Source organism: Chrysemys picta, chromosome 15 (genome assembly GCF_011386835.1).
Source record: "Chrysemys picta bellii isolate R12L10 chromosome 15, ASM1138683v2, whole genome shotgun sequence".
In the NCBI taxonomy this organism is placed as follows: Eukaryota; Metazoa; Chordata; order Testudines; family Emydidae; genus Chrysemys; species Chrysemys picta.
The window spans coordinates 33546621-33560991 of record NC_088805.1 but is presented as its reverse complement, the minus strand read 5'-3'; the positions used below and the strand labels follow the sequence as shown (position 1 = coordinate 33560991).

Sequence of the window (14371 nt, the reverse complement as noted above, 5' to 3'; positions counted from 1 at the left end):
TTACTTGGGGGCAGCTCGCAGCTCTGCCAAACAAGTTTCCAGCCTTTGTAAGATCCACTGTTGTGTGGGAATGCACTACTGCCTGTAGCTCCATTACCCCAGCCTTCCTTACTCTTCCACCCTGTCCGTCCTGACCCAGCTCTCTATCATTGTGCCCTCAGCATGGCTGGCATGCTTCAACATGTTCCTCATCTCCTGAGTGCTCTTCAGACCAGGCCATTTGTCTGCCCCAGCAGGTGGGCGCACAATGAATTGTGAACAGGCATGTAGCTCACCATCCCCGTGTCTTGCACAGATATTTTCCTGACCACCAGTATCAGGTTTTCTAGAGAAATAAGTCAGTGGGCAGCTGGGACCTGTGCCCTCTCTGCCAGGCATTCCCACTTTAGCTAAGAGGCCTTCCTTTGGATCGTCAGGCCAAGAGTCCCTGTGCAGGAATCCCACTGCCAGTGCTGCGGCTGTGCAGACAACCATTAGGAGGGCAGCCCAGAGTAAATGGAACAGGTAGTTTAAAGGACAACGATCTAACATGCTCTATAAAAATGTCCACATGACTGTTTCCTGTTTGCGTTCTTGCTGCAGCCAATTAAATCACCCAAGAAAAAGCAGACGTCAGCTGGCTGCTTGCAGCTAACAATGGTGAGCTAACTCACCATTTCCCCAGCTGCCTGCTGCAGCAAATAGCAGAAGAGATGTGCATTGTTTCTGCAGATGTTCTTGTGCAGGCCAAGCCCCAGACAGGAATAGTGCTGGCTGGAAATTAGGGTTCAGCCCAGCTCTCCCCTCTGCTGCAGCCCATCCCCCTGGAAATTCTCTCGAGGTCCCTTCCAGTCCTACAGGTCTATGAAAACTACAGGGGAACGATTGACAGCCACGGCCCATGGACACTATTTCCTTCCCAGCTCCAGCTTGTGCCTCTGTAGTATGCATGGAGCAGGGCTCGTTCTCCCGAATGCGTCTGTCATCCCTTTCGTTTTGCATGAATGTGACAATACAGCAGACACCACGCCTGGGTACAGGGGCTGATGGAAGCTAGGCTCCTTGAAATGCAAAGCCCAGAACCCTACTGCCCCCCACAATCTGAGAGGAAGGCAGCCAGTTTGTAATGCTAAAGGTTTTTTATGTTCCACCTCCTGTCAAAAGATGGACGGGGCTCATCTCCTCACTGGCAGGGTTGTAGCTGCCTGGGAAGTGCCAGCTCTGGTTTTAACAGCTTAGGGACTTCCAGATTCCAGCTGCCTGTTCCTGCTTGTTTGGTCCCTTCACTCCCCACCCTCATTTTCCCTTCTCCCCCTGCTCTGTGCTGTGCCTCTTGCAGGAGGGGGCTGGCTTGTGATGATCTACTCAGCCCTACAGGGCTTCATGCCATGCTCACTCCATAATGCAGAATAACCCATGTTTGTTCTTTCTTTCCTTCTCTCCTTTTCTCTGTTCTTATCTGCTACCTGAAGGCTGTTAAAAATATGGTGGGAATGGTGAGTACCCCACATTCCAGGGAACATTACTCCTCTGCAGAGGCACGCCCTGGGCTCTGGAAAACCCTTTCCCTGCGTTACGGTTTAATAGTCACCAAATTTTTAGGCCTGGGATTTGCTTAATTACTGCTAATGGGGAGAAAGGACATTGTGGTGTTGGGCCTGTGCCACAGGCATAGTATAAAGCAACAGAGGGTCCTGTGGCACCTTTAAGACTAACAGAAGTATTGGGAGTATAAGCTTTCGTGGGTAAGAACCTCACTTCTTCAGATGCAAGAAGTGAGGTTCTTACCCACGAAAGCTTATGCTCCCAATACTTCTGTTAGTCTTAAAGGTGCCACAGGACCCTCTGTTGCTTTTTACAGATTCAGACTAACACGGCTACCCCTCTGATACTAGGCATAGTATAGGTGAGGCTGGGAGTGGAGTTTTGTCCTTCCCCCTCCTCCTCACCCAGGCCTTCCCCTTTGTGTGTGAATGCAGTTCTGTGGGGGTGCGAGAGGGGAACATGCCCCTTGGTCCAGTTCATGTTTTGGTAACAAAGTGCTTTGCCCTCACCCCAGCGCTCCTGTCTCTTGGGCTCAGCTGACAAACTGCTTCCTAGAGGTCCTGGAAACATGTGGGAAACCTTCGGCTGTTTCCCATGACTGACTTAGTCTCGTTTAGCGCAGCTGGGGCGTTCCTGGGTTTGGCTTCATGCCCGATCAACTACCCCAGTTACAGAATAGCCTTTGAGTGGCTATGAGCAGCCACTAAGCACCTCCTCCTTTTCTTTCTTCCTGCAGTTTTTGTCCTGTGCTTCCCTCCTGCCCTTTCTCTGGCAACAGCCCCACTCTAACTCACCTCACAGGGGTTCACGTGTCCCTGCTGGAGACTTCCCAGCAGAATGTCCGGCCAGTTGTAGGGCCACTCCCTCTATGCAGAGTGTGATCTTTGATTGGGTGTCTCTTCTCAGGGCTGGCCAGCACCTTGACTAGAGTGTACTAGTGACTATCCAGGACAATGGCAGATTCGGTGTGACCCCACCAGCTGCGAATGTCAGCCAGGAGGTGAATGGGTTGGTATGGAAAGGGTGATGTTTGTTCTGTCATCCTCAGCTACATCAGGTCTTGGTTCAACTCCAAGCAGGAGAGAAGGAGCAGGATTTCTCCTCTGCACCAATCCAGGTCTCCATCAGTGTCCAGCTCTGGAGGCTTCCTGGCTGCCACGAGTTTCTGGCAGCCTTAGGTAAGATGATGTTTCCTTGTTTTATTGCTGCTGTCTGTGTGGCCATCCAACACCTTATACTTCACAAGCACCTTTGCTGCTTACATCATTTGGTATGTAGGACACGATGGCCCGGCTGCTCGTTACCTGGCCTGGTGAATCCTTCTCTGGTCACTGTGAGCAGAGATTGCTCTCCCTGCGTGTTACTCCTGGGGGCATTCTGCGCCAAAACAATTAAAAATTCTGCAAATTTCATTTGTCAAAATAACACTACATAATCATGCCAGATTCAATTATTTTGGTAATTTATTTCAAAATGCCTGTCAGCAAGTATGTCTATAACAATACAAACACACAAAAATTCCCACAGGAGTAGAGAGTTAAAGAAACCCCCTATGACAACCCAGTTCCTGTTTCTCTGCTCCCCTCCCTCCCCTGAGCCCAGCCAGGGGCCATACCCACAACCCCTCCGCCCCAAATCCCACCTGCGGGGGCCCCCCTCAGTCAATACACCCAAACCTCCTCCCCCCCAGAGTTCACCTGCGGGGGTCCCCCTCAGTCAATACACCCGAACTCTCTCCCCCCCCCCAGAGCCCAGGGACCCAGAGGGAGAAACAGCCTGATGTTCGGTTCCAGGCTTGCACGGAGTTTCCTGCATGCCACCCTCTCCTTCTCTCAGGACATGCTGGGAACTCTAGCTGCCTCCCCCTCTCCCCTGGCAATGTCTTTTATGTGCCAGCTGGGTTCTGCCAAGTCCACTGGCCCCTAGTGGTGGCTAGCAGCACTGCAGCCCATTTCTGTGGGGGAAGGGAAATTCTGCGTGCACATTAATTTCTGCAAAATTCAGCATTGCGCAGTGGCACAAAATTCCCCCAGGAGTTGTGTGTGTGTCTTTCTGCACCCTAACACCACCTCAGTCAGCAGGACCTGGGTTTTATTGACTTCAAGTGGCAACTTCCATTTGATTTGAGAGCAGCCCAGTTTTGCCCGGGCCCCATTTTCTGGCAAGGGTATATAAGTAAGTAGTCAAAGAGAGGGTACCGCCACTTAGAAGGAAATGGAGTGGAAAGAAGACAAAGATAAGTCATTGCCTTCCTATCTGCCCTCCAGCCTCATCCTTCCATGCGTCATCTTCTCATGCCTTCTCCAGACTGCCCCAAACCCTCCCTGCACTGAGCCCCAAGGCCATTGCCCTCTCCATAGACCCACTGCTGCTACGATCCCGCTAAAAGATCAGCCAGTCAGTGACTGCTTGAGGGGGCACATGGGGCATAATTAGCACTGACTCTGTTTATAAATATCAGGAAAACATTTGCTAGTGTATAGATCTATAAAATAGAACACATTTGGTTATTTTTCTTTCCTCCATCCTGCCCAGGTAAGGTCCTCAGGGCAAGGACTGTGTCTTCCTATGTGTCTGTACAGCACCTAGCACAGTGAGGCCCCAGTCATTAGTGGGACACGTGGGCACTTACTGGAATAGAAATATTAAATACTAACCAGGCAGCTACAGCACAGAGGAGACAGCACTGAGCGAGGCCGCTGCAAGGGCCGTGTCTGTTTGCTCTACAGGGATTATGTGCAGCATCAGTCACTTACTGGGACTAGTTCAAGGTACAGAATCTTTGGGTGAGAAATGGTCTTCTGCTCTGTGTTCTCCTACAGGTTTTGACCTTTGTGAAGTTGGGCAGGAGGAGGTGATACTGAAAACTGGGAAACAAGCTAATAGGAGGACCATGCACTTTGCTCTCCAGTCCCTGCTGGCACTTTTTGGTAAGGCTACGTGCTGTGACATTATTTGCTCCTGCTCCATCTGATGGCTGGAGGATGATGGTATCTATTGAGGTGGAGTATTATTATCTTTTGCACAAAGGAAAGCATCTCACACAGTTGCTGTGAATTTTTTTACTTATCTAGTGAACCGGGGTGTGTGGCTCTTCCCAAGCCTGTGAGTGGTCTGCCAGAGAGCAGCTAGCTCTCCACCACTGCTCTGACTAGAAGACTCACTGCAAACACTGAGAAGTGGGGACTTAAGGAGGAGAGGGAGTTTATTTGGCAAATACTATGGGTGGGGTGTCTGAGGCCCAGGGTGGTGCACTGAACTAGGCATAACGTGGGGGAAGGGGACACTTAATGGGCAAGGATTGGGCAGAGGATAGGGGGTGTGGATGAGCAAAAGAAAAACTGGAGCGATTTCTGTCTCTCCGAGAAAAATTTGGGAGATGGGTTGGTCACTTCCATCTCTAACTTCTATGATTCATCAAGTCACTAGTTCCCCTGGAGCTAAATCTCCTTTAGAGTAAAACTGAAGGGCATTCAGTTCTCTACAAACCAAGAGCGGCTGTCAGTCAAGCGAATATGGATTGTGTCCCTTACACAGTTCAGGGGCATCACCCATTTTCTACTACTCTGTGGTATGAATTAGTGCTGGGACAGCACTGAAGTCCTCTATTTATATAAAACAGAGACCATAAGGGCAGTCTGGACTGTCACCTGTCAACATGCCTCAGCTACAATCTGGAGAGATAGCTTCAGTGATGAGAGGGGAGTTTAGGTTCCGTCAATTGGCCTTTCACTCAGCTAAGTCTGCCAACGGGTGCAAACTGCAGACGTATCTTTTTGTGCTGTGGATACTTGTAGACCGGGACCAGGATTGAGCTCCACCAAATACCAGCTCATTCCTGACCTGAGCTGGCTGTGACTTGGTGTCCCATCAGTGCAAGGTTTGATATTTCTTAACAGTCCCGTGGTCCTGTCGCTCTCACACTATTGCCTTGTGTGCCTCTGATGGCTGCAAACTGGATTTGTTCTCATTCCCTTATGGTACCATATAGGGCTGAGGCAGCTAGAGTAAGGTGACTGCACCAGCAGCATGTTTAGATATTTGTCCTAAATGAGCCTGCCCTAGCTATGGTCCTATGACCACAGCTGTAGAGTGCTCAGCAATGCAGGAATACTCTTCTAACCCTCTGATTCTATGAGTCAGCACTTTCCTTCCAAGCATCTCAAAATGCTTTTTAAATGTTAATGGATTAGACCTCACAGCACTCCTGCAAGAAAGGGGAAATACTAGCCTCATTTCACAGACAGGGATGTCGGTGCACAGAGGTTTTGTCTTGCCCGTGGTCACATAACCAGTCGATGCCAGAGTTAGGAATAGAATTCAGGTCTGCTGGCAGTTGGAGTCTTGTATAAAGAGGTGATTTGGAGGACTAAAATATCAACTCTACCAAGTTCTTTTCTGTTAGAAGCATTGAGTTTCTGCATGCACCTTTCCTGGGATGCATACATTATGTTTCTCACATAATTAGCAATTGTGTAGTGGAAGCAGCACTGGAGTTGTTAAACAAATGAGACTAGGTGCACATACTGTACCACTTGCTTTCATTGTAATAAGTGCTGTTGTTTTCATTTATTTAGATTCTACAGAGTTACCCAAACGTCTTAGCCTGGACAGTTCCTCATCACTGGAATCACTGGCTTCTGCTCAGTCCATTTCCAACCCAATGCCTTTGGGATATCAGAACCCTCCCTTCTCTCCTACTTGTCCAGACAGTATTGCATCAGACGCCATTTCTGTGTACAGCCTGAGCTCTATTGCTTCTTCAATGAGTTTTGTTTCCAAGCCAGAGAGCACATCAGAAGGTGTAGGGCACAGGGGGCGACAGGACTATGAAAGGCCTAAGAATGTCTATCCGCAAAGGTCCTCTGTGCCACGGAGCCAACTGTCTCCACAGACCAATGCTGCAGCCAGCAAAGACAATGAGGAGTATGAAGGATTTTCTATCATTAGCAATGAGCCTATGGCAACTTATCAAGAAAATATAAAAACAAGATTTTCCCCTGATCACAAACAATCCAAAACTGGTCAATCTGGAGGGATTAAAGTTTCTGTCAGTTCCAAAGGGAGCATAAGTACCCCAAATTCCCCTGTTAAAATGACTCTTATTCCCAGTCCGAACTCACCTTTCCAAAAAGTTGGAAAACTTGCAAGTTCTGATACTGGAGAATCTGACCAATCTAGCACTGAAACTGACAGCACTGTCAAATCCCAAGAGGAGAACAACCCAAAGCTCGATCCACAAGAGTTGGCCCAGAAAATTCTGGAGGAGACTCAAAGTCACCTTATTGCTGTTGAACGTCTTCAAAGAAGCGGCAGTCAGATGAGCAAGAAGAAGAACTCGGAAGATGGAGCAGCAGCTGGTGCTTCTGTATTCAGAGCCTCAGAGACCAGCGCGTTCAGTAGGCCACTGAGCTCTAGTCAGAGGAGTCATCCTTCACCAGTTACAATTAAACCAAAGCCTCCAACAAGGAGCTCATCCCTTCAGAAAGTGAGTTCCGGATATAACAGCCCCACAACGTCGGAGATGTCCAACAAAGACGGCACAGGCCCATACAGTGGGCAGCCTTCTCCGAATTCTGACTCTCATGGCTCGTTAACTGAACACCCTCACTTTAAACTCAAGTACCCTAGCTCTCCTTACAGCGCTCATATTTCTAAATCTCCCAGAAATATCTCCCCAAGCTCAGGGCATCAGTCTCCTGTGGGCAGCACCCCCTCTCCTGCTCTCTCTTACTCCTCAGCTGGTTCTGCTCGCTCCAGCCCAGCTGATGCCCCAGATATAGACAAATTAAAAATGGCTGCCATCGATGAAAAGGTGCAGGCCATCCACAACCTGAAAATGTTTTGGCAGAGCACTCCCCAACATTCCACAGGCCCTATGAAGATTTTCCGAGGAGCTCCTGGAACAATGACTGCTAAGAGAGATGTTCTCAGCTTGCTAAACTTATCTCCACGGCACAGCAAAGATGAAAGTGCAGACAAGCTGGAACTTAAGGAGTTGTCTATTCAGCAACACCTTGCTTCTCCACAAAGGAACCCTCCAAATGGACACAGGCGCCCTGAAACTACCAATGCAGTGACTTCATCCCATTCTCCACCTTCCAATAGCATTCCGGGAACAGTACGCCCCTTGAGGCTGCCATCTGGGAATGGTTATAAATTTTTGTCACCAGGGAGATTTTTCCCTTCCTCCAAATGTTGAAATGTCTTTTATACCAGTTGATTCAACTTGCAATCACATAAAGGTTCTCAGTATTTGCTTCTACCCACTTGCCTTGATCAATACAAAACCACAGAATATTACCCGAGAAGCCATGGTCACACCCATGATTAGCAGTGCAGAGTAATGAGACAAATTAGCCTGGCGCAGTGCATTACAGTGTATGACAAGGGCCTTATGCAAATAGGTTTCAATTCCTCTTGTCAGTACTTTGGCCAGACGCACCTGATGACAGTTTTGTGTAGCATTCACAGCTAGTTCTGTGCAGCAGCAAATTCAATTAATCTGTATGTCTGTTCACAAAATGTTAGCCTTTAAACCACCTACATGTATTTCTTATCCTGAAAGGATGTTTACAGTTGGATTTTTATACAGAATTTATACATATCCAGGGATTGGGGAAGGAGGCGAGACGAGGCAAATCTTCCATTTTGTGCCACAAGGATAATGCACACAGAGCAGAAGTACAAGCCATTGCTTTTATGCTTCCAGGGGCTGCGCAGGGGGAGTAGATGATAATGTAACTAGGTGAAATTGCTGTTAGTCAAATGCAAGCATATGTGAGAAAACGCTAGCAATGTACAACTCCCTGGCAACATTGTCAACACATCATTCTGGTGCTGTGCTGGCGACATGCTGATCAAGTAGAAAGGGATGTTCCATTCTTAATTCCACTTTCAGTTAACTTTTTCTGAAGAAATGCCTTTTAGGCTGAAATTTCCATTGATTGGTCTGACCCCAAAAGAACATTTTGGTAAGTAATGAACAAAATCCCATATCTGAGTAGCGTGAGAGTGACAGATAAAGTTCTGGTTTTACAGAGTGGTACCTTTGTTGCACATAATTTTACAAGGGTACTTTTTTCATATTGGCAGGTAGCTGGTCAGCACAGAACTTCTCTGTTTAACTCTGAAAATGAGAGGCAGATGCACAGTGAATGTGAGAGAGGGTTACGCAGCGTGCAGCTCCTCAGCATGCAGAAAGCGGATATTGACGTGTGATCTAGTGATCACGTGTTCAAGGAACTCTCTCCATTACTGTTAGATCTTCCCAAGCCTCTTCCCATGGAGAATTCCACAATCCCTTTCCCTGTTATGTTGCTTTCAGGGCCAATATATGCAAATTAAATAGGTGTGTGTCTCTGTACAAACAGACCGCACGTGGGATGGAAAGTGCAAACAGACTGCACATTAAAATCTATGCACCTGGGTCTGTTAACGCCTTCTCCCTGGGCCACGTGGGAAAGCCAGGAGCACTCCTGCAGCTAGGAGGGGAGACAGGCTGGGCAACAGCCATCACATAATGAGGCAGAGCTAAGGCAGTTGGGAATCAGGCTGGGACACTTGTGGTTTTTAAAGAAGGTCATTAAATAGAAACCACAGAATTAATGTAACGAAGACCGAATTTACGTGCACTGAAACCAGGACATACACAGCAACATGATCTCAGCCGCACTGCATATATAGCTCAAAGCAAAGTATTACACAGGCAATGTGCTGTGAGAATCTTAGAGCAAGGAACAAAGTGAAGTTACCTGGCTTCTGCTCTAGACTCTCCCCAATTCACTGTGAAACTGAACTAGTCACTTCACCCCTCTGTGCCTGAGCGCCCCCATCTGTCAAATGTGGGTAGTAATACCTACCTACCTACCTCACAGGGGTGTTGTGAGGCTTAATTAATTAGGCCTCGATTTTTAGTTCGATTTGAGCTCAGCTCCTGGTGTTGTGCTCTGTAGTAGAGGCCTATCTACATGAATTGTGGGTGCAATCAAATGGCTGGGCATAGCTGTAGATGCATAAAATTGTGTCACCCAGCCCCCTTTTGAAGCTCTAGGTCTTAACATTTGTGATGCTCTTTGAAAACCTGGATGAAAGGTGCTATAGCAGAACAAAGCATTAAATTCTCCCAATTTAACATTCCATGGCTGTAATATAAAATCCTGGCCCTGATTAGCATTTAAAACCTCTATGGTTTGGAGAGGAATGTTTCACAACTGCACAAGAAACTAAATGCAAGCACTACAGATACCATATGTCAGGGGATGTGCATGCAGACAGTTAATAGAGAGAGGGATGATCATGAAACTTTCAGTGCAAAAGACCAGGAAGAGCTTAATGCTCCACTCACACATATTAGAAAATGTGGCAGAACAGTAAGCGAAATCTACTACACTTCTTACTAGATGCAAATTATTTGGCTGTTGCATTACAGCTTCCTATGTGGGTGATGTAATATATTTTATTGGCCCAACTTCTGTTGGTGAGAGAGAGAAGCTTTTTAGCTTCACAGAGTTCTTCCTCGAGTCTGGGAAAGGTACGAAAGCCAGAGCTACGCTACAGACCTATATTGGTATAACTACCTCACATGGGTGTGAAAAACCCACCCCCCTGAAGACATAGGCCTTGGCTACACTGGCGCTGTACAGCGCTGCAACTTGCTGCGCTCAGGGGTGTGAAAACGCCTCCCCCAAGCACAGCGAGTGCAGCGCTGTAAAGCGCGAGTGTAATCAGAGCCTGCAGCGCTGCACGCTCGCTCGCAGTGCTGCAAGCTATTCCCCTCGGAGATGTGGAGTACATACAGCGCCGCGAGAAAGCGCTCGCAGCGCTGGCGGCGCGACTACACTTGTGCTTCACAGCGCTGGGAAGTCCTGAGTGTAGCCAAGTCTATATTAGACCAACCTAAAATCCCGCCCCCTTATAGACAGTACTATGTTGATGGGAGAGCTTCTCCTACTGACAGAGCTACCACCTCTCGGAGGTGGATTAACTATGCAGACGCTTCTCCTGTCAGTGTAGGAGCATCTTCACTTAAGCGCTACAGCAGCACAGTTGCAGTGTTTTAAGTGCAGACCTAAGAGGATGACAGCTAAATACAAGATTGACTAGATAGTTTAGCATAAGTAATGTGCACATATTTTAAGGTACTGTTCATGGTGAAGTGGCCCATTAACAACCCTTCCATCATAGCACAAAAAGGGGGGGTTAGTGGGTTACAGATGGTTGTAATAAGCCATAAATCCAATGTCTCTGATCAGTCCAGGATTTTTAGTGTTTAGCAAAGTTAATCTTCCAGGCTTGTCTTTTGAAAATGTTGTGCAGGTTTCCTTTGAAGATGAGGACTGATAGGTCAGATATAGAGTGATCCCTTTGAAAAGTGTTCACCCACAGGTGACAGGGTTTTTTTGTCCTTTATCATTTTCCTGTGTGAGTTCATTGAGGAACATAGTGATTGTCTGGTTTCATCCACGTAGTTGTAATTGTTATTAAGGCATTTATGAGGTAATTCAAAAGACAAGCCTGGGACCTTAAATTCATGACGTTCCTAGATACTGAAAATACTGGTCTTAGACACTGGATTTGTGGCTTATTACAACTATCTGTAACCAGACTCCGTCTACACTACAAATTACTTCAGTATAATTTGTGTGGCTCAGGAGTATGAATAATCCACACCCCTGAGCGATGTAAGTTATATCGACCTAAGCACCAGTGTGGATAGCGCTATGTTAGTGGGAGAACTTCTCCCACCTCTTGTGGAGGTGGATTTATTAAGCCCATGGGAGAGCTCTCTCCTGTTGGCTTTAGAGTGTCTTCACCCGAAGTGTTACAGCAGCACAGCTGCATCTGTGGAGCTGCACCGTTACAGCTGCTGCAATGTAGACCTAGCCCCAGGGTGTGTTTTTTCCACATCCCCGAGCTACAAAATGTTACAGACGAAAGTGCAGTGTAGACATAGCCTTAGTACCTTTCCCAGACCTGAAGAACTCTGTGCAGCTTGAAAGCTTCTCTCTCTCACCAACTGAAGTTGGTCCAATAAACAATATTACCTCATCCACCTTGTTTCTCTAATATCCTGGGACCAACAAGGCTACAACACCATTGCCTTCAGCTTCTTATGTGACAGTTTGGCTCGAAGGGTTATCCTTTCTTCATTAGCCCAGAAGCATTAGAATAAGGGGAAGAAATATGTCAGTACAACCGCTAAGAAATTTTGTAAATGACGACGATGTTGATAATGCAAATAAATTTGGCCACATTTGTTCAAGCCACTGAGAGACCCCCCATAGGTTCCACTCCAGTTCTAATCAACTTTACCATTTTAGTACAACCTCTTAGAAACAGCAAGATTGGAGGTGGGCAGCTTTTCGTTTACATAACAGCACATACTCCTTGCTGTGCTGCATGACATGCCAGAAATCCCCTCTATGCATGTTCCATACATGGAGCTATAATCATACAGAACTGATACAGTTCAAAAGCTGCCATTTTGATACAGCCTATTTTCACACCTCCAGTGGGCTTCTTACTGGCAACTGAACTTTCAGAAAATATGGAGCAGTAACAATGTATTAAAGAGGAAAGTGATTAGGGTGCAGAGAAGAGGGAAGTTCAGTATTTGGGGAATTGGACACATGGCACTTCTACTGGTTTTACTGAGAGCTGTGAACACTTCCTGCCTGCTCCTGGGTGGGAGACACCTCACAAACCCTCACACCTCACTTCCCCGCCCCATTGATGAGAAATGATCAGATTTGCCATTTATGTGTTAAAATTCAGGAAGTAAAAATAACCCATTTTTCTCCTTTTGATATTAGAATCCCTTCTGTGGACGTTACATGCGTTTGTCGTCGTATTTGTGCATGGTACAAGTGATAACACTGCTTAATACAGTGAGCAATAAGAACTAGGTATTATCCACTTTCACGATAAACCTCCCACATGCAAAAAATATCCCCAAGGCAATAGAATATATTTCCGTTTAGTTTTGCCCAGTATGTTTTACGGTGTGAAATACTAATTATGAATATTTTGTTGATTGTCTTTAGATAAATGGAAAGAGCCAAAAGTCAAATTCTGTCCTGATTTCATAAGGTGGCCTGAACTAGCCACGTGCTGATTCTCCTTTTTATCAGACCCTTATTTAAACAAGGAAACAAAAAGGTTCATATTGAAAAACTGTTCAGGTAAAGGTAGCTAAGGGGACACTCCAACCATGAATCCTACCCCTCAGCGACATTTCCCTTCAACTGGTACCACTTTTTCACTGAACATCTGTTTTAGGTTGTAGGGTAGGTACCAAGCTTGCAGAAAATCTGCATGCCCATTTAAGAAGCACTGGTCCCTTGAGGCTGGGTGACAATGAATTTGAGCGATTTCAGTAAATATGGGAATACTGTAATGCATCTATTCTGCCATGTTGTCCAGAAAGGCTGTACATGTGTATTGTGAACTGGGCCCTTATGTTGCAGAGATCTTGCAAAAGAACTTTGAAGATGGTAACTCAAGGAGGACTAGTCAGCTAAGACCCTTCTCCCATGCAGCAGCTCTTTAGCACTCACTCTCCTTGTATGCAGTATTAGCCATGTTTGGCCTATATGGACTTTTTTGTAAATTAAAACTCTGTTTCCAGACAGCATTAAACATTTTATATTACAAAATTTACCATGTAAAAAGAATTTCATATTTTTATTGAAATTGCTAGGGCATTTGGCCTTCTTTCTTTGTGATTTCAGTGTCTATTAAAGCATGAGTTCTCTCAGTACTTCAGTGTTGTGTCCTAGGATCACATATCTAATGGATTGTTTAGTCCTCTGACTTCCCTACACCAGACATCTGGCCATGGATGACTGCTAACTACCTTCATCCTCAGACTCCAAATAAGACATTTGTCATGCAATAATTTACATGCTGTGGCTACGGAACATTAGCGGCCAGTTCCAACGCTATCGCGACTGCCTACTAGCGTGGCAATGGGAGGGTTAGTGAGCACTCCCTTTGCTTCCTGTTGTAGAAGACAGTACTCCAATCAGAAAGCGAAGTAATGGTATGGACACCACCTCTTCCACTAGCAGGGGATGGTAGAGCCAACATATGCTCAATTTCCTGTTTCTGCCAGCAACAATGAGAAGTGGAGGGGTGATATAACCCCCAGACTCTTTGTCTGCTGGAGCTGTGGTAGAGGGCGGGGTTAAACAAGCTTGTTTGGTTTAAGCTAGACTTTCACAGTGATATGTGTAAGGGAAGTTACTGCTTAGATGCTGTGACGACATGGGCAGCAGGCAATAAATAGAATTTGCCTTTTTATTGTATGTAAGGTGTGTCTGTGGGGCCTATCGCTCAGCTATCTGTGCGATCTCTAGTTGCACAAGCAGAACAGACTGTAAGAGGCCTACCCCAAATATCTGAAAGACCAGACTCTCTCACCCTCAGGGTCTCCAACACCTGGCAAGAATTAGCAACTTAACCCATGGTAGCATTGCTTGGACAGGCTGCTTGGTTACCACTGAACTCCTCACCTTTTGGAAGGAGCTTTTCCAGGAGCGAGTTCTGTATATTTGGCGTGGCAAGTACTGCAGCCCTCAGATGGGAGTTTTGTAGCTGACTGTTCCTGATTGCACTCCTGCCCTGTCAGCCAAGCACCGTATTTCCATGGTGATGAGCAGCGTGTTAACAACGGGATAGCTCCCATTGTTTCCTATTGGCTTGTCTCATTCTTGTTCCTAAGCTGGTGGCACCTCCTCACAGATGCATAAGGAATACTGTCTCTATTCCATTCAGAGATGTATTTTGAGTGCCAACCATTGCAAGATCTCACTGCACCACTGGACAAACATCAGGGATTTGGCTA

The 14371-nt window shown here is 46.6% G+C and overlaps 1 protein-coding gene across 5 annotated transcripts in view; it reads left to right on the top strand.

Annotated features, from left to right (window-relative positions):
* Positions 1 to 13285, top strand: part of TTC28 (tetratricopeptide repeat domain 28) — a 439996-nt gene extending 426711 nt beyond the window's left edge. For 4 of the 5 annotated variants that reach the window (XM_042852359.2, XM_042852361.2, XM_005312323.4 and 1 more), the window contains 4 exons: positions 1452 to 1475; positions 2573 to 2702; positions 4347 to 4454; positions 6102 to 13285. In XM_042852359.2, coding sequence (XP_042708293.2) covers positions 1452 to 1475; positions 2573 to 2702; positions 4347 to 4454; positions 6102 to 7726 — 1887 coding nt within the window. In that variant the 3' untranslated portion in view covers positions 7727 to 13285. The remainder of the gene's footprint in view (positions 1 to 1451; positions 1476 to 2572; positions 2703 to 4346; positions 4455 to 6101) is intronic. The other variant, XM_042852360.2, reaches the window with a different exon arrangement.
* The last annotated feature ends 1086 nt before the right edge of the window (positions 13286 to 14371 follow it).